We start from the raw sequence: 19,549 nt of genomic DNA, 5'->3' as shown, positions 1-19,549 counted from the left end.
GTGGGAGGTGTCCCTGCCCATGGCAGGGGGGTTGGAACGGGATGATCTGTAAGGTCCCTTCCAACCCAAACCATTCTATGGTATTTTTCACCTCACAAAGCTTGTTGTCTTAAAGAAATTGAAGCTTTTAGCAAAAGCTCATGTTACTCTAACAATTATGCTATTTTGTAAAAATACTGTCTCAGGAATTTACCTGGCTTTTGGTCCATCTCAACATCTTACACATAGCTAGGTGTAATAGACCAGTTATATTTCCCCCTGCCACTGAGCTTAGTGACAGATCTCATAAAACTAAGCTTTTCTAGCAAGCCGGCCTGACTCCATTAATTTCTATGTTGCTGGGAAATTGAAATATTTTTTTTCTGGTTCAGGCTCAGGTACAGCTTGCTGAGGATATGTGAGCAGCTAGGACAGAGGGTATCTCTACGTTGTGAAACAAAAGTTTGATGCAGCTTGGATCTTGATAGCTTATGATACCACAGTCTAGCTGCAGCAGGTGAGACTTCAGTAGTAACTCAACTTACAGAGGCATTAGTTTGAAAAAAAACAAACTTTTGGTGTTCTTCAGTCTTGAGACTGATGGAACCAAGCCATAATTTGTCCATTAATCTTGATGTAGTTTTGCCAACATCTCAGAGTAAAAAGCCTGATTTGCTGTGATTACAGTGTGAGGCTGAGGTGTGCTTCAGCTGTCTCCTCAGCATGGCAACTAAATTCTGGGGATTCTGCATTCTAGGTTGCTGATCCCTCTTGCCTCTGTGATGTTTCCCCACTTCCTTCAATCCCACCTTGCCAACATAGTCAGAACCTTGAGTGCTTTTTGTCACTTGATTCAAGATTTTAGTGGCAGGAGCTTTCACTACATGGGCGTTAGAGAGGATTAAGGTCTAGTGGGTGGTACTGTCACATGAGACAACTTCAAAAGGAGAGCAGTAAATGGAGGATTAAATGAGCAAAGCCTGACTCCCCTAACGCGTGGAGGCTGGTAAGCAGTATATGCAGCCGCTCTTAGTTTTGCATCTAGGAGAACGATTAGCAAGTGTTACACAGAAAACATCATGAAATAAACTTGTCTGTCTCAAAGCTTATAGGGACACACATTCTTGGGGAACAGGAATCAGAGAGATAAAAATACATTTCAATCAAACAACCTCAAAAAAAAAAAGTATAATTTGTCAAGTTTTGCAAACCATATGAAAACAATTCAAAAGTGACACAAAAATATATATAAGTTTGAAAAATACTTAAAGAAAAAAGTACAGATCTCACAATATCAAAACAAATGACGTATGGTTAAAAAGAGAAAAGAAGACATTGAGTAACACCATATTGGCAGAAAAAAAGTAAACCTCTCAGGGCAGCTGTGTTCTGTCATTTAAAGTGTCAGTTTGTGTCTCTAGGATCTATCTATAATGTGCTCAGCAACGACAGCATTAACTCTGAGCATTAGAAGAACCTGTCATAGCAGCGAGTCAAATCTGAGAGCAATGTAAGGGAAGAGAGCAGCGACGGTTACTGTGCTGTGTGAGGCCTGAAATGTCCTAAATCACGTGGCCATGGCTTCCTCTAACTGCAGATGTAAAATATTTTCTAAACTCATTTTTAAGGGAAGAACTGTGAATTGTGAAAGAACTGTGACAAGCAGGGGGCTCTTGAGCATGAACTGCATGATGTGGTGTTGAGTGCTTGGCTGTGCAGCAAACTTTGGCCTTTGGCTTCTTAAGCATCTTATAGGTCTAGAGTTTTAAAAATCAAGACCACTTTAGCCGGACTCCCTCTCCCCTACACCATATAAATTGGAGTAATTCTGCTGATGTGAGTGGGACTGCACTGGTGGGAATTGGATAAGAATAGGGCCCTTTGCTTCCCAGAAGAAGGGGAAGATGTTGGGGTGGAACAAGAGGTGCTATTTCACGAGATCACACTCCAAAGTGTGCATAGAGACTCCCTAGTCTCAAAAGAGGATGTTAGCAGCTCCAGTGACAGCACCTGTGCTGCAGTAAGCTTCCTATAAAGGGAGATTACTTTGTCATTGAGTGTGGCTTGTACCAATGCAGACTGAAGACGGGTAGGACAACTTCAGTCCGTTACTGGAACTTGCACTGGAACAAGCTGCTCTTGCCTAGGGTCTAAGAGAACTTCTTATGCCAAGGGGAAATCCACTTTCTGGCATTTGTAGCCCTTTCCCATAAAGCAGAACACAACTAAAAAGCTGAAGTACTGGAATGAAGATGCATAGCCCTTTGTGAACAAACCTTGTTCCTTGTTGCACAGCCTCCCTTAGACGGAAAAGCTCTGTGTTGCCACGGGTGGGTAACTGGTTTTACTGGTCGTCCCTGACTGTGTGAGACTGGGTGGGCTGGCAGATCCTACTGAACTGCCAAAGGGGACAAAACAGAACTCTTGACTTTAATGGGAATGTCTTACTTCCAAATGACCCACGTACACTTAGCAGTGCTTCTATTAAAATGAGTCTTCCATTAAAAACCTTAAGGGAATGAATTGACTTGAAAGATCTTTCCTTCCCATTTTCTCTACTTACAAATATTACTAAAAAGGTCAGTTCTCTTGGTCTAACTCTCTTGTATTGTGTCCCCCAACCTCTGTAAGCAAATAAATAATTTGCATTGCCTATAAAACCCACTGAGTGGCCAATACCAATTCAGGACTGGTGATCTTGCAGACATTACAGGACCTCATGCAATACAGCAAAAGGGAATTTTCTAAAAAGTGGGAAATAAAAAAAGTCACACTAGCGATCACACAACTAGGTCTTCAAGCTCATGATCATTTGAGGCTCTCTGTGTGGTCTAAAAAAAAGGTTAAAAGATACATAATGTAGTTGTCTTTGTTTTTTTTCTTTTTATACAGAAATCATACACACAGAACTTCAATCTGAAACTTCATAACAAAAAAGTCCACTAATTTAAGGAAAGCATTTTGTTGTGCAAAAAGTCCCTCCCCCCCTCCCCTGTTCACCTTCATCTACTGAGGGTCTCACACACACACATAAAGTTTCCTTCCAACGGGCGAGTTGGTAAGAAAGAGTCCTCCCTATATACAGTGAATTAGAGAGAAGCTGGATACAGTGCTGGCAAGAGGCACTAGGTGATTGCCTCTATCTGGAAGTGTCCATGTTCTCCTCCTTAAAGTTACTGCAGTGCTCTATAACTTTCCTATGGATAAAACAGGACAAGGAGAGAGGGTTTAGTTTAAAGCTTACTGCATTACAGTTGTGGGACAGGAACATAGCTTGGTCTCTATGTAAATATGTGCTGTTTGCAGCAGGCAGGCTCTTCTGATGTGCATTAAGCAATGTTTGTATCAAAAGGAGCATATTCCACAAAGCAACATAGAGTTTGCTGTTCATTCCCTTGGGATTTCAAGTCATATTAGTATAAATCCTCATCCATGAGACCATTCATTTCTCACTCTCATATCCAAATCATCAGATAACTTTGAATCACACCAGGAAGCACATGCATACAAATGTTTGTTTTCACCCCACTGTTATCTGTCCCTGCTTTTCCTGTTCTTCCCATTTACTGTTCTTGGACTGTCACATCACCACACATAATTTGCCTAACCCATGGTATTCTTCTGCAGGGTTCTGTCACCTCCAGCAGTTAGCAACCCTTCAGCTGTGGGGAATGCCTGCCACTCACCCACCAGGTGCATATTCCCAGCCAATCTCTACCTCTCCTCTATATTCACCCTGCAGGCATGAAATTGTAGAGCTCAGTTTGTCAATGATTAGAAACTGCAGCTCTCTCTTAAAACTTGGAAAGAATGACTCCAAAGGAAAGTCATGTAATAATCTGGGGAAGTTCACAGCGGTGGGGGACTCTCTCCACCTTTTGAGAATCCTCTGATTTTAACTGTGCAGTCACAGTCAGCTCTTTTAGTGACAGGCCTGTATGATTACAAACAGGGACCCCACACCTCCAGTATGGACAGTAGCGATGACTGGGGACTATGAGAATACGAGATGCAATTAGCAATGTGGCTCCCTTATCCAACAAGCCACTCCTATAACCTATTTGCCTGGCATCTATGAACCCTCAATGACGTGTTTATTGCCCACCTATTATCACCTCTCTAGTCTTGTTTCTATCAGTTTTCCTGCTCTTCTCCCATGTTTGCTTCACCCCTTGTAGAGATCAGCACAGGCCTTTCTTTGGTAGCCTCACTTGATGTAAGAGTAAAAACTAACTTGAAGCTAAACTGAATGTTTGATGACAATGCATTGGTTTCCTACCGGGCCATTTCCTTGGTCTCTTGCCGTGCTGAGGCCATTTTAATCATGTCCTTCAGAAGGGGAATCCCACCTTCTTTGATCAGCAGTGGGCAATACTTGTCAGCTGCAGAGAAAAGAATAAAATAGGTCCTTGAACCTTCACAAGAGCGGAATAAAGGGTGGCAGGAGGGGTAGGATGCTGCTGGAGAAGTCTCAAAACTTTTTAACCTTTTTTTTTTTTTTTTGAAGACAACCTGTTAGGGGTACCTTGGCTATAAAAACAGGACACAAAATGACTGAGAAATAAGAGCATGGCCAGAGGGATCAAAACATTGAAGGAATTTCCTATGCACTAAGTCTCACTGTTTTTTGTTTGGCTGTGCTGCCTGGACATTCCTGCATCATTCAGAGAAGGTTCTCTCTAACTACATAGCTAAATTGGGATGAGTTTTTCTGGTAACAAGTTTAGATTCACAATGTCAGCTTTTACAGTGCAGTGGGTGTGATTTTGAAACAGGAACTTACGGTAGACAGAGACCAAGTTATACAGTGCCCAAGTAGCCCAGTGCTGGCTGACCGGAGAGATCCCTTGTGGAAGAAGCCGAAGGATTGGTTCGAATGACCTGCACAGAAATATTGTAGAACTTGCTAAAAATCCAAGAGCTGCTTCTTCCAGCACCTTTGCTACACAGAGCAATACAAACCCTGTGCTCACAGAAACCACAGCAGTAAATCTATTGGCATGTCAAAGATTCTGGCATCAAAGCCTAAGTCTGTGTCACATGGCAATACTGGCAGGCTTACAGGCCCTGCTGCTTTAGCATAAACACGCTGCCCAGATACATAGCTGCAAAGAAGTCAGCTGATTTCCATCCTCTGTCAGTCATTTCCTCGTGACAGCTGAAACCCAGCAGCACGGGTCATTCTGTAGAGGGTCCAAAGCAAAATTATATCCAGCCAAAGCCAGCTGCTCACGTGCAATGGTTGCTCTGTTTCTTCTGACAATCATGTGTCTATACTGTAGCTAAGGAATTGGAATGCCATTCGTTCAGGATTCCTGCCAGGCACTATGGGAATACGCAGTACCTGACACCCTCACAGAGGAAGGACTTTGGAGGATTCCACTGGTTGTATTAACCCATTAAGAGGTTTCTGGGAACTGTGTCTATATATCCCCCAGAGGAGAGTGAAAGCTACAGCAATACACGTGTCTTTCAGAATTAAGGTGCCAAGGACAGAAGTCTCAAAGAACGATGTTTAGTCAATCTCAGATAGTCAGATTGTGGGTTTCTGAACTATGCAATTTCACCAGAAATGTGCAGAATGAAGTCTGCTGGGTTCCCTTGCTTCTCTCATAGGATTTGCCAGACAAGGTATTAATTTTCAGCAGCCTGTGTAACATGCTACATTCAGACAAATGAAGATGTGAAGCCCTCACTAAAGAATATGTTCTTGAGGATTTCTCCTTCACTTTAAGCAGAACCTCCACACTCTGCTGTACCTTTTCCCTTCTGTCTGTTGGTGCTTGCTTTCTGTGACAAGCCTGGCTGCTGAGAAAATGAGTCATACTTCTCTATTCCTCACCTGTAATTGATATTTCTTCTGGAGTTGATATCCCAGCTCTGGATGGCTGCCCACATCCTCTTTACAACTTCCTCTCGGTGTGGCTCACAAATACCCCAAGCCTCTGGACCATCAAACATGATATGGGAGAGCACGCCACAGGCATTATAGGATACCTCAATGCCATCTGCTTTGCTCTCCAGCAGGTTGCTGCCAAGAGAGAAGAGATCATTGGGAGGTTCCAGAACAACCTTCCTTAGCATCTTACAAAAAAACAAAACCAGCATGTGTTTTATTGTGATCAGAAACAGTCATTGGAGAAAACATCTCCAGCCTGAAACAGGAGCAACGCTCTCCAGGGATGCAGCTTTTCAGTGACATTAACACCACAAATAAGCCCCTACAATCCAAGGCATTTACAAAGCTGTCAAATGATTTCCTTTTAGCTTTTTTAGAATGCAAAAACAATCTGAGGCATCAAAGGTTGAAAAGTCTCCAGGTGATTCAGGACCAACACAAGCATTCACTTGGCCCAGCTGCTCATTAGCCTGGCACTCACCTGAACACACTGATGAACTGGGAGGTCATGAGCTGTGGGCGGAGTTCCTTCACCTCTGCCACATTGCCAAGGAGGCCGAGCATATTGCGATGCAGCTCCTGTTTCTCTGGGAACTCCTAACAAAGTCAGAGACAGGATTATACAATAGTAGAAGCACGATGATATTGAGAACAAGAGACCCTGGGGAAAGGTTGTGCAGTGCTTCTAAAAAGGGTGAGTGTTTTTGGGTAGTTAGCATTGGTTCTTTAGCAATTCTCTGATGGGATCTCTAGCCTTCGAGATCCATGTGAAATGAGAAATCAAGGCCAGCGCCTGTTACTCACTGGTGCTCTACTTAAGGAAAACTGCGTACGAGGCAGGAAAGAGGGGGATGTGTTCAGTTTAAGTTTCTCTGCTTTCCTACTGGGTGGGTGGGTGGATGAGAGAAAGAATGAAACATGCAAGCTTTTTCTGTTCATGCAACATAGGAAGTACTGCTTATGGATTAGCATAACTAGGAATCGTGCCCAGACACTTGTATCTCCACTGCTAATGTCAGCGTTCATCTAGAGAAAACTAGATGTACTTACTTTCAGGCACTCCAAGAACAGTTTCATGCCACTGTAGTTAAGGAACATCTCACAGTTATCAGGGGTCTCATCAGTAATGTTCCAGAGGGCGCTCCAGGAGAACTCCATCACCTGATCGCACTATGGAGCCAAAGAGAAAGGGAAAGAAACAGATTTGCAAATGTGGGAGCCCAGTGCAAACCAGCCACTTGTGGTTCATCTCTGCCATTGCCCCAGATGAATTCAGGGGTAAGAAAATCTTGTTATTCGCTTTCAGCTTGTCAGCAAGTGTGCTTGTTTGTTTATTCCTTTTGCTTCCCTGCCACATTCCCTCCTGCCCTGCCACCCTCCCTCCAGTGACAAGAAATTCTGCAGCACCAGCTGGGATGTCTCATGTTTGGTAGAGAAGCTGGGCTAACGCTCCAGACTGATCTCCATGCCAAAGTCAGACTGAAGAAAAAATACTCTATGTATAAACTTCTGTGGGAAACACTCACCGTTTTATCAGCCAGCTTCTTCTGAATCAATTTTAGCATTGTCTGTGGGCAGAAGGGGAAGAATGAGAACAGTTCAAGAATCACAGAGCTAAAACCGACAGCTGTAGGTGCTGCAGGACTGGCTGCAGCCCCTTGCAGGCATATGAAGTTTTGACCCTTTGCGGAGTAGTTACTTGATATTTTTTCCTCTAAATCAGTGGGATTGGGTTATGTTCAGGATTGCAGGTGTGTTTGAAGAGCTGAACCATGTCACAGCCAAGTTTGTTGGGTTTACAGTCAAGTCAGTTGTGACCTGTGTGACAAAGTCTGGAATGTGGTAGAACTGCAAAAAAGCTCTGGCCTCTGCAGTTCTTTGTGGAGGGGTGAGATATGCGTTGATGTGAGTTGGGGAGCTGATACAAATTTAGGGAGATGCAGAAGGAGCTAATCAAAAGGTTGTACTGGTTCTGGAAACGGTGCAGCAAAGAAGGAAGGTATCAGGTCACACTGCTTCCCTGCTCTCATGGACAGCCTGTCTCTGAGATCATGACTTCCAGGGCTGGCAAGCCAGAAAAAGGTGTCACGTGGAGGGGCAGGTTCCAGGAGAGGCTAATGCTGCTGGAACACCAGTTCCCTCCTGTGATATGGTGAGGCTGGTTCACTGGCTGGGCCTGTTTGGTGGACTGCTGCAAGGAAACTGAGGTAGCCTGGGTTAAAGATAAGCAGATGCCTTGGGACCATACCAACCATGACAAAACCCATCTTGCCCACAGCTTCTTTATGATCGTTGTCCACCTGGCAGACCAGAGCATTACAGAGGTGCACGGCGATGCGCTGGATAGACTCATCCTGCCGGCTCTGATTGAGGATGTTCAGCAGCAGCTCGTTGACTCGGCGGTACTGGAACTCCAGCTCCTCGGGAATGCTGAAGTTACACAGCGTCAGGCAGCAGTTGCGCTGTACCTGGGTCAAAGGGAAGCAAATGCTGCACCAGCTGGCTACAAAAATCTGACTTTATCCCCTCAAGTTCTCTTTCTGCTTTGTACTGAAACCATCTTCTTGTTTGACCGCTACCACTGAAATTTCTGTCACCCTCCTACCTAGCGGTCTGCTTGAGCTGCGCTCTATCAGTAGGCTCTTCTCTCTCATGGGTCTCACATTGCCACACAATCGCCCAACACACGTCACTTTTCAAGGTGGTTCCTTGCTGCCTTTAAGCTTTCTGTTCAGGAGTCACCATTCTGTAGCCCAGAGGTGTCGCAGGTATATTGTCAGCTAGCTTCTGATAGCAGGGCGCTGGCATGATGTTTCTTTCTGTTAGCTTAACACCCCCACGTCCACACCCTTTTCACCCCATAGGTAGTACTGGACACCTATGCTGTGGGTTGTACACCTTCTGACCTTTAACATCAGCTAAAAAGGTGCCTTGCTACCATCACTTGCTTCCCCTGGTTCTGGAGAACATCACAAGGCTAAGGAGCACCTTGCACGTAATTCCCACTACTGAGTGAAGGCAAAGAGCAGATCTGGGCAAACAGTTCTCTGGTGCCTGCCTCAGCTCACATACCAGAGGCTTAGAATCCACAAATGCTAACACCAGGCTAAAGACCTAACATAGGAAGGAGAACTGGGGGAGCCAAAGGAGGCCAGGCAGCTCTTACTGTGACTTCCTGGTAGGACTCCATGCCGTTCAGCACCACCTGGATGACCTGGCGCCGCAGCTTTACGCTCTGCTCCATGCGGTACTCGGAGTTTGTCAGGTAAAACAGCGCCGCGCTGCCTGTCACCTGGATGTTTTTGTCATCCTTGTGGCACTTGAGGGCTGTGATCACCAGCTGCAAGGAAGCAACGTGAAGCTTCAGTGCCACTGACTTGCTGTTGAGTCTTGGAAGGACAGTTAATGCTGTGTGGGACAAAGGCTGTCACAAGCCTGCAAGGAACGTGCTTATGAAATGAAGGTATCCAGTTCCACTGCACTACTGGAACTTTCTCCAGAATGGCCTGATATGGCATCCTGGTGTGAAGAAAAGGCTGGGACTGCAAAATTTCCCTTGTAAGGGTGAGGTAAATGCTAGCATGGGGCTTACCTGAAGGGCTCGCAACAGCTGGCTGCAACGCTCAATGCGGGCAATGTCAAAAAGGAGGTTGATGGCCCGCGAAGTGATTTCTGGCCGGTGTTCAGTGTACGCCTCGATAGCATTCAGGACTTGCTCTTCATTCTTGTCTCCACTCACCTAGCATGGAGGAACAGGGTCAGGGGAAAAAAGGATGAAGGAGGAAAGCCAGCATCAGAAGGGAACTCTGAGGGTAGGTCTGAAAGGTCAAAGGGGGCAACTTGCATCTGTCCTTCTAGTAGGATTAGGCCCATTATGGGAGCAAAGATGTTTGAGTCGCTTCTTGGCCCAGAATGACAAGAAAAGGCACCTCTGGGGCAGAAGGATGCTATTCACAAGACTCCTATTGTCTTTGTTTTCTGGTAGTCACAGACAATCCTAATCCTTAATTGGGGATGAGTTTTTAAGCCCAGTCTGTAATTGGCTTTTTTGTATTTTTTTTAAACACCTGTAAAATCTGTGTGGGATATAGGTCTTGTCTTGCCCTCTGGCAGCTCTCCTGCGTTATCAAGTAGCTATAAAAAGGTCAGAGCTAAACTGTCACATGTGAGACCCTAAGAACTCCACTCTACTAGCAGACAGTGATTTGCATGTTCTTTGAACTTCTGCCAAGTACCTACTACCAATATTCTTGCACCCTCATTACCTTATAGGCTGGAATATGTGTCAGGCGGCAGAGAGACGTCTCAAAAAGGCCCAAGAATTGGAGCGGTCGTTTCAGACCCCGGAAGGGTGCGATGCTGCTCTTTGCTGGCTCAATGCTGAGGAAAGAAAGAGATCACTCGTGTTGGTACCCTGCTTCTCCGGGTGTCTCCTGCCATAAAAACAGCTACCTCCTCTCTGTTCATTTTGACTGTACTGCTCGGTAACTAGAGTGATATCATCTGCATTTCAGCTGTACACCAGCCAGCTTCTCCTAAAGCTAACAATAGGCACACATCCCAGATGATCCTGAGTGGAGGGCTAAATGTGTCGAACAAAAACAGCAGTAAGAATTCATGCAGGCAGAATGCAGCTTTCCTAGATAGAATTTGTCCTGGAAATTCACTAGTTGGGGTGAACGCTTCTTAGGAAAGGGATGTGGATTTCACTGATCCAAACTATTTGCAAACTTGTCTGTGTGTCATGTGCTTCTGTCATGTGTGTCTGTGCTTCTGTGATGATCACAGAAGCAGACCGGTATGTTTATGCAAGAACACTTGTTTTGCTGCCATGTTCTTTATTGACCAAGAGCCAGTATTATAATTACATATTTTTTTTTACCAGCTTTGGAAAAGAGTCAGTACTGTCTCACTTGTTTGCTTTTGCACTTGAGTGCTTGCAGAACAGGAGGGCAGAGCTCTTAGCTGACCTGGAAAACCACATCTCTAAGTATGTCCTACTGAGGTGGACCAGCATTTTTAAAGGTTAGTTTGCCCAGCATCCAGGTCACATCTGAAAATCTGCCTTTAAATTCTAAGTTCTGAAAACACTCTGCCCTCCTGTGAACACTGGTGTGTTGACTTAGTGTAGAAGTGTTTTGTCTCAGAAAAGCCTCATTTCAGTGAAGGTAAAAATGTTTTATATGGAAAATGCGTAAAGGGCCCTGGAGTCCTTTTAGATCTATTAAACCATTGCAAGTGATCCCTAGAAGAATGCGTGTAGAAAAGAACTTCTTCAGTTATGTATGGAAGCTAGGTAGAATGAATTTATTACTTTTGCAGTCCTTATTTGTGTCACATACAGAAAACACTGCTGATTCCCATACTAGTCTTTAGCATCAGGAGGAACTAGGAACAGTTGTATCTTGCTTTAATTAGATCTACCAAATTTGGAAGGCCAGAAGAGGGAAACATCCTTAATTCATCTTTGACCAAACTAGCCATCCAAGCTGACCTCGGTAATTGCTGTTTCCTTACCTTGTCTGGCCCATCTTCTCTTCCATGCTTGGGATAGTGCAGTTCTCCAACATGGTGTGCCCTGAGATATCGAGCGAAGTGAGGTTTAGCAAGTTTTCCACAAACAGGTTTAGAACCCGCCGGGTCAGCTTGAATTTGTAGTAACTGGACAGATGATCGCGGGAGATATCCAGGTGCCTGCAAACGACAGAGAGCAGCTCAGTGTCTGGAAAGCATCAGCTGGTTGCTAAAATGGGACTCTACTGGGGAAAGTGATGAGCCAAGCGTGATTGTTGTTATTATTCCCTTCCTAAGATACAGGAATGTGGTTCTGTAGGATCTGGCAGCAGGATCTGGCCTTGTGTCTAACCGAAGCACACAGGTATCTGGTAGAGGTCTACTTAAAATGGAGCACAATGACTCACTCGGCCACACCATCACAAAGGAAATTGCTCTAGGCTCAGGAACTGCCTTTCCCAAGCTCCATCAAAGCCTGGTGATTAAGATGCACTAGAGGATCTTTGCATTCCCAGAAACATTTGTTGCCTCATCCCACAAATTAATTTACACAAGTTTTTGTCTGCTTCCCCAATCTTTTTTTTTTTTTTTTCCACTCCAGGCTATTACTCTCATTTCATGTACCATGCACTATTTAAATGCTTAAACCCAGGGGAAACCCCTGCTGCGAAGGGAGTTGTGGGGCAAACTAACTGGCTACCATGTGCAAGTAGGGCCCCTTATAGGGCAGGGCATGCTCCTGCCTGCTGAGAGAAGACCCCTTGGGAGAGACTAAACTGCTTAAGGCAGGAGCCAACTTCCTACTTTCAGAAGTGTTTTCTCCATGTTGTGAACCAAGTTTCATCGCAAATCACCAGCAGGCAAACGAAGTCATTAGGATTTAGCCAGTGATACCCAGGAGGTTTTCCTAGGACACATGTTAACGCGGTACCCCCTAGTGCCTGCAGTCTGTGCAGACAATACTGAAGGCAATGCAAAGTATGCTTCATGTGAATGCTAGGGCCCTGCTTTTTGGCTCGGGTCTTGTTCCTGATACCACTGTGCAGTTTGAATAGCAATTGTCTCGACTCTGTTTCAGGAAGTCATTTCACTGTCAACACTGTTAGGTCAGGAGTGCCTATTTATTTACGCTGCTTTTTTCCTTGGTTGCACCATCCCTCCACAGCGCGCTTACACAAAGCACAGCGAGCAGATGGTCTGAGCTGAGAGCTTTCTGAGTTTTATCTCAGAGCCAGTTTTGAACTTTGGATGTTCCCGTTTAACAAGTGGTATGAAGGATTGACTTTCACAGTGTGGTTGTCACTGAACTGGTATCTGTGTACATCCGTAGCCATTTTTCCCCCCATCTTGGGTGTTCTGCTGTTCTTTTTCTGTTTGGTTAGAGTGGATATGTTTCTGTGTGTGTATATTTATTTAATTTTCCCCCATGTGCACAGTGAGTCGGTGAGAGAGTCTGTTCATGGGAGGGTTTATAACCTGAAGCCAGCAGCAGATGGCTCTCCCTCAGCAGGCAGGTAGCCCACCCCCAAAAGACTTCCGTGGCTCCTATCAGTGGGGAAAAGCTAAAGAAGGAAAAAGAGATCTGCTGACCTGAGCTTGTGGAGCTGTGCAATCACTTGGATGTGCTCCTCTGAAAGGTCCATGTTGTAAAGCACTAAGGAAACCAGACTGTCCTTCCACTGGGTCAGAAATCCCACATCGTTCAGCTGGATCCCGGAGAGATCAAGAGCTGCAAGGGAGGCCAGAGGCCGAAGCAACGTCTCCACATTTACCCCTTCAATCAAGCGACCCAGGTTCAGGAAGCGCAAGCGGCTAAAGCCTTCGAAAGTAAAGTCCTTGACCAAAACCTGGCGAGTGGGGTTCACCAAACAGTCATCTTCACAGCCTCCAGGGTTTTCCTCCTCGTAGAAGATATTACAGCATCCAAAGAGGCTAAGGGAGATAAGCGTGTGGCTGAAGCTCACCAAGGTTTGCAGACTCTTGGCTGTCAGCTTCTCACAGTTAGTCAGGTAGAGCTCAACAAGATCCTGGAAGATGGAAAATCGAACAGTTAGAAACCTCCCACAGGCAGAGAGCCCCACCCTGCTCCCTACAACACCTCACACCAGGTCAGCCTGAGACCACGTGTCACCAGACTCGACCAGTGTCCCCAGCCCATTCCCTACAGCAGCCTTTAGGGTGCTGAGGATGGAGATGATGAGGTTCTCCTCCAAAAAACTTGGATACAATCCTGGGAATCTCTGGATGCCTGGGATTCTAGCCATTCCCCATGCAGCAGTGCTGTCACGGCAATGCCACCTGCTTCCTGATGGCCTCCAGGTCCTGGTCCTGCACGATCTGTTCCCGCAAGTGGATCCGAGCTAGCCTGGTGCTCCGGGGATCAGAGAACAGGGTGAAGAAGCTTTCATGGGGTTCGAAGATGCTGTCCGTCTTGACCAGCTCCACATACCTGCATTAGGGCAATGGCGTTAGCACAGCACAACGCAAAGGCTCAGGTACAGCCCTAGCACCTTCACTGGTCATGGCAAAACGTTACCAAGTGCCTGAGCACACAGACTCCCTCCTGATCATCCAGAATAATGCTGGGATAATGGGAGCTAGGCTATTATCTCTTTTTGTACAAAGCTAATACTCCTTAGGAAAATCTAAGGCAAAGATTTGTGCAAGGTCATGTGTATTTCTGAGCAAACCGGCTTCTGGCAAGCACAGACTCCGGGATTTTTCTTTCCTCCCTGTTTAAAGCTATTAACTTGATTTTTTCATTTTCAGAAAATTATCTAGCCAGTTTTCTGCCAGACTTTGTGGGCAGGAGTTCAGCCAAGAGAAACTGTGATAGCCAAGTTAGAAATCCCTGGAAACAGGTTGCTTTGTGAAGCTATGGCAGCAGCTGCCCTAAAATGCAACATCTGTTAGCACTTTGCACTCTTATTTTTCTGGTTTGGGAGAGAATCGTAATGCTGCCGTGGTGGGAAGTAGGAAAGCTCCCTTGTTGCTTACTGATGTTCTTGGAAGAAGCAGCGACTGCTCATTGCAATCTGGGGTTAGCTATATGGAAATGGTGACTGGCAGGACTATGGTGACCCCTGGGGATAGTTCCTTCTGAATTTAATGCACATCCTTATTTCCAATTTGAGGCTAAACCAGCAAAAACAGCCCTACGAATTCCTCCCTGTTTTTTTCCTTGTATGCTTTCCATCACTTTTTTTTTTTAGAAAAACCATGGTCCTCCTTCCCCAAGCCTCCCAGCTCCTTTCCAAACCAGACAACCGCTTCCCCACAGCCCTGAGACATACTCGTTGACAAGTTTGTCGCAAATCTCGCTTGGCAAGAAGATGTCAGGGTGGAGTCGGAGCGTTTCGTTGTCCAGCAGGTAGCAGAGAGTCCCCTCCAAATTGCGAAGGCAGAAATCTGTGCACAAGGTCATTAGTGACTCCGGGCTGTCGGATGCCATCTTGAGGGAAGCAGCGGGCAGGGGAAGGACAGAAGGAAGCTTTTGGTTCAGAAGATCCTTTCCTCAAACGAAATCCCAGGATGGATTTACAGAGACATCAGGGCAGCTATAAACAGAGGAGGAGGGAAAAAAAAAAAAAAAAGCATTGAGAAAGGCACACTGGAAAGCATCCTGCAGAGCTGCTGTACCAGCGAGGATGTTGATGGGTTTATTTACAGCCCATCACTTGCTGACCTCAAAAGAACCTGCAGCGTTTTGGCCTCTCTGGGACTTAATTCCTTGGCAACCCCACCCCCAGGGGACACCGAGGGAATAAGTTAATACGAAACATGTTTGGAAATGAGGCTACACAGCAAGAAAATGCTTCCTCATGGCAGGAGTTATCTGGCTGACGAAGGGCCTCTGAAAGGGAAGTGGCAGAAACCACAGTGCTCGGTTTCCTTCAGAGTGGCTCGGATAAACCACCAGAAAATTTACTGTTGCGAAGATCCTTTGTGCAGCCCCAGTGGGACCTGGCGGCCCCATATCTCGTGCCTGTAATTGTTGGCCATCGTTCCAAGTGAAGTTCAAGCTGGGTGCTTCTCTGCAGCTCCAAGCCAGAAGCTTCGTGCAAGTCCCTGAGCTAGACCATGAAGTGGAGCAGAAGCCAGAGGGAAGGACATGAACTGCTTTGGCTTCCCTTGCTGAGTGCAGCGAAAAGGTTTATGCACGTGAAGGACATCGATGAGTGCAGCTGGAACTTGCTCACCTAAAACGTTCCAAATTCTGTTAGGAAAAAAAAGTACAGGCAACTGACTGGGAAAAAGGCGAGGGACTTTTTCCTCTTCTTGGTTTTTAGCACCAGATGAAGAAGGATGGCGGGGCAGGCAGTCAGGGGAGGCTATTCCTGTCCATTTTCTTGTTTCAAAAATCTCCTGGCTCTGCTTTTCACGCTTGCTGGCACCGAAGGAGCCCTAGCTGAGTGCACTGACGGTGTTTAGGAGAAATGACTGAAGAACAGCAACTCCTGTTTCACTTTCAAAAGGCTCAAATCACGTTAGAAACAACCCTAATGTGAACCCTTCAATACGTTTCCATGAGCATACAAGAACTGTGTTGAAATGTTTATTTCTGAGGAAAAACACGTGTGTTTTTTTTTTTTTTTTTTTTAATAGGTGTGTCCCTACTGCAGCGAGGACACGAATGCTATGGAGTTATTCTCTGCACAACAGCTGAGCAGCCTTTGCTGGGGAAGCTGTTGCAAAATGCGAACTATATGCCGTTTCTGATCTTTATCCTGCAGCTGCAAGGATTGGGGCACTTGTCTGTCTCTAGCTCTCTGCTTCTGAGTGTTCCTCTAAAGCCTCTGGTGCTCTCTTCCCTTCATTCCTGCAGTAGCAGCACACGATGCAAGAATTTCAGGCAAATTCAAATTCAGGCACCAAATGGTCCCTGTGGGAGACAGCAGCACAGCCCTGACTGAGGCTCCCGGCCTCCTGATCCCCCCTACGCTGCAGAATGGATTTCTGTGCAGACACAAGGGCAACACAAGTTGCAAATCAAAGCTCTTTTCTTCCCTCTGTGTCTCAGTAATTATTTTTTTTGAGTGTGTTTCAGTGCCAAGGACAAGAAGTTGGCCAAGGAATTAACCCAAGGCACGAAGGAGCCTCAAAAAGCAAGCGAGATCAGCAGAGCTGCTCCTTGCTCGGCGATGGAGGAACTGCAGTGCTGGACTACACCTGAGGAACACCTACCCTAAGCCTTGTCTCCCTGGGCCAAATCTTGCTCTAGGGTAAGTGGACAATACTGGGACTGAACCTTGGTTGCCTTCTGGCTTTACTTGAACTGTTTCAATAATTCTTTCTTCCTCTAAATGTTTTTGGGAACTATACATGCAGGCAGCCGTAATGATTTTGCTTCAGTCCCAAATTCCTGGCCCACTGTGTTCTGACCTAGAACTTTCAATAGCTTTTCCAGTGGGGATCTCAAGCAGGTTCTCTGCTGGTTTTCACTCAAGAGGGAAAAGGTCTCCGAGCACAAGCAGGTGATGCAGAGAAAAAAAATGAATAAAACCCAGCAATCACCAAAAATGTACTTGATGTGCTGATCAGAGACAGTTTAAAGGGTGCAGTCTCTCTCTGGGTCACTGAGCCCTGAGCTAGCGTCGTGATAACATAAAATTGATGACTTAGGGGTGCCACAGTAACTTGGAGACCTTTGAGATGCGTGTCACAAGGAACAAAAATGAGTAAGGTGGGTTTTCATCCTGAAAAAGAAGGAAATCCCTGATCAACAGCTGTCCCTCTTGTAGTTATGTCAGGAGAGAAGCCAAGGTTGAAATGTGCCGCTGAGGGTGGAGAATTGCCTGGCTAGTGGTGAGGTCCCAACCGAGGGAATGCAGGTGGGAGGAAGCTGTCCTGTGCCCTGCGTGGCGTCTGCTTTGGAGACAGATCTGCTTCAGCTCCAGAACGAGTCCCTCTCACACGTTTTGCCTGAAGCTTGCTGGAGAGAATCTTTCCAGAAAGGCAAGATGAACAGGAAGATCTGAGCCAGCAGGGAAACGTGTTCTGCTGTCCCTACCAGTTCACCCGTGCCACCAGACGGGAGGTCCCTGCAGCCAGTGTTCTTCCCTGGCTTCCTACCGCTGGCCAGTGAACTTGGAAACAAACCCCCATTGACAACCTTTTGTCACGTGGAGCTGGAAATGGTCGGTGCTTGGGGCTTGTCCAAGCAGCTTAGAACTCTAAAGGGAACGGGCTGCCTTCCTATTGCTCTGCCAATCCTCTGTGCCCCTCTGCTGTGGCCAGCACGATGCAGCCGGCTGATCCTAGCCCTAGAGAAATCCCACGTTAACTTCTGAGCTTCCCAAAATCTACCAACAAAATCCCGTGCAGGAAGCTAGCGCAGAGGAAAGCGCCCCAGTAAAATAACCCCAAAGAGAAGCATTCATCCTCGTGATTTACTGGGTGTATTCGAGTAGCACCCGAGCTGCTGCTGCACCTGTGGCCCTGTGGTATGGCACACGAGACAAACTAGTCCTGGCCTCCTCAAACTGGACTTGAGAGGTGATGGAGGAAGGGGGAGAGGGAAGTAAGGAAGTCGATAGCTGCACCGATCAGTATTGGCTCTAGATATAAGCTCGGTGTGCTTTGGTGATAAAAATAAATGAACTAGATATGCTGACAAATCATTAGCGTTTGCCTAATCATTATCCTCGGGCAGCTTTCCACAGGCAATAGATCTGCAAGTCGCCCGCCTTGCAGACTGTCGCCAGTGCAGCCCAGCGATGGGTAATGAGCTGTCCTGTGCGTGTGTGTTCTTGGAGGGTCAAAAACACGTGCAGGATGCTGACAATTCAAGTGCAGAAATCGAAACGAGTCAGAAGTACAGCTGCCAATCTTCTTTACCATTTATTTCTCGGGCAGCTTTTGCTTCTGTGTCAATGCACAAAGGAACCAAGGCCCTGGGAGCTGCTGCAGTGGGCATTCGAAGCCTGCACACCCGGCTGACCCCAGAAGCAGCCTCCTCCACGGAGTAACAGCACCCTCCCTCCAGCTGTGGGTCCCAAAAGAAACTGCAGCACCACGCCACGCAGCTTCGCTCATCCCCAGCACCAGCCTTCCACTGCCAGCCAGCCTCTCTGGCAAGTATTGCTGATTTGCAGCCTACATTGGTATTTTTATATCATTTCTGGCTCTGCGGGCACGTGAGCCTTGGCGGCGGCCTCGGGCTGCCCGTGCCAACGTTCCCTACCTTGGACTTGAGACCCGGCTTCTCCTCCGGTATCTCCCTCCGGGGCCGCTGCCCGAAGCCAAGCCTGACTCACGGTGGCTCTGCGCCAAGGCCGGAGCCTTCACGGCGCTGCCACACGACCGAGGGGCGAAACCGACTTGGGGAGCACCGGGACCGTGCCCAAGGAGAGAGAGAGAGGGCACAGAGCGCGTGTGGAGGGGAACGGCTCCAAAAATCCCCGTGCCGTGCTTGCGGGCTGTGGCCCGGGGCGCGTTTTGAGGGAAAACTGCACTGTCACTCCAGCTGCCAGCTGGGGGGGGGCAATTATTCATTTGTGCCCCCATCGTTATTCATTTCTCCTCCCGTAATTCTTCCTTTCTCCCCCCGCAGCTGGCCGGGGAAGCTCCAGCCCTGCCCGCCAGCCCCCAGCACGGCCCCGTCGCGGTGCCCACAACCTCCCAGCGTGTCGGTGGGGCCGGGATCCCGGTGGGGGGGGGGTCCCCGTGCCTACCGGGCCGGGCTCTCCCTGCTCCCCGGGCTGGGCCCAGCCGCCCCCTGCCCCTGCCCCTTCTCCCCCCCCCCTCCCCGCGCTGACAGCCCCGGGCCCTGCCCCCAACCCCCCCCCACACACACACACACCGGGGCTCCCTTCCCGGTGCCAACCCCGGTTCCTCGGAGGCTGTGGGGCCGGGAACGGGACTCACCTGGCTCCAGAGCCCCCCCCGCGGAGGGCCGGGGCCGGCGGGCAGGGCTCGGGCTCGGCCTCCTCCTGCTCGGGGCCCCCCCCGTCCCTCCCCCCGCCGCCGCCGCCGCGGCCTCCGCTGTCAACAAACCCCGCCGTCACTTCCGCCAGCCGGGGGCCGCCGCACCGGAGGAGGAGCCTCCGCCACCGCTTCCCCCCGGGAAACAGCGGCCGGGCCCGGAACGTTCCGGGTTCGCCCCCTCGGTCCCGTTCCGCCCCCACTCCCCCCCCCCCCCCCCCCCCGCTCCGTTCT

General features: G+C 47.7%; 1 protein-coding gene across 1 annotated transcript; it reads right to left on the bottom strand.

The window, feature by feature from the left end:
- Positions 1 to 1,142: 1,142 nt before the first annotated feature.
- ZER1 (zyg-11 related cell cycle regulator) lies at positions 1,143 to 19,393 on the bottom strand. Its single transcript, XM_082775805.1, has 16 exons — positions 19,259 to 19,393; positions 14,686 to 14,949; positions 13,691 to 13,841; positions 12,983 to 13,419; positions 11,396 to 11,572; positions 10,144 to 10,258; positions 9,471 to 9,617; positions 9,045 to 9,218; positions 8,131 to 8,346; positions 7,405 to 7,446; positions 6,929 to 7,048; positions 6,360 to 6,475; positions 5,822 to 6,010; positions 4,763 to 4,860; positions 4,259 to 4,361; positions 1,143 to 3,176 (listed from the first exon to the last, which is right to left on the bottom strand). Exons 2-16 carry the CDS (start codon positions 14,841 to 14,843, stop codon positions 3,119 to 3,121), a joined length of 2,301 nt encoding a protein of 766 aa, XP_082631931.1. The 5' UTR covers positions 14,844 to 14,949; positions 19,259 to 19,393; the 3' UTR covers positions 1,143 to 3,118.
- Positions 19,394 to 19,549: the final 156 nt, after the last annotated feature.

Source organism: Aythya marila, assembly GCF_965140915.1.
Source record: "Aythya marila genome assembly, chromosome: 19".
NCBI lineage: Eukaryota > Metazoa > Chordata > Aves > Anseriformes > Anatidae > Aythya > Aythya marila.
Note: the sequence above shows the minus strand (reverse complement) of the source record. Positions and strands in the feature narration are given on the sequence as shown.

What these genes read in the sequence shown, in the direction of transcription:
- ZER1 (XM_082775805.1), bottom strand. Translation starts at nt 14,843, where the DNA reads ATGGCATCCGACAGCCCGGAGTCACTAATGACCTTGTGCACAGATTTC. An exon ending in GCACAGCTCCACAAGCTCAG is followed by an intron (nt 11,573 to 12,982) that starts GTCAGCAGATCT and finishes TGTCGTTTGCAG; the next exon opens with GCACCTGGATATCTCCCGCG. An exon ending in AGCTGTTGCGAGCCCTTCAG is followed by an intron (nt 9,219 to 9,470) that starts GTAAGCCCCATG and finishes GCTTCCTTGCAG; the next exon opens with CTGGTGATCACAGCCCTCAA.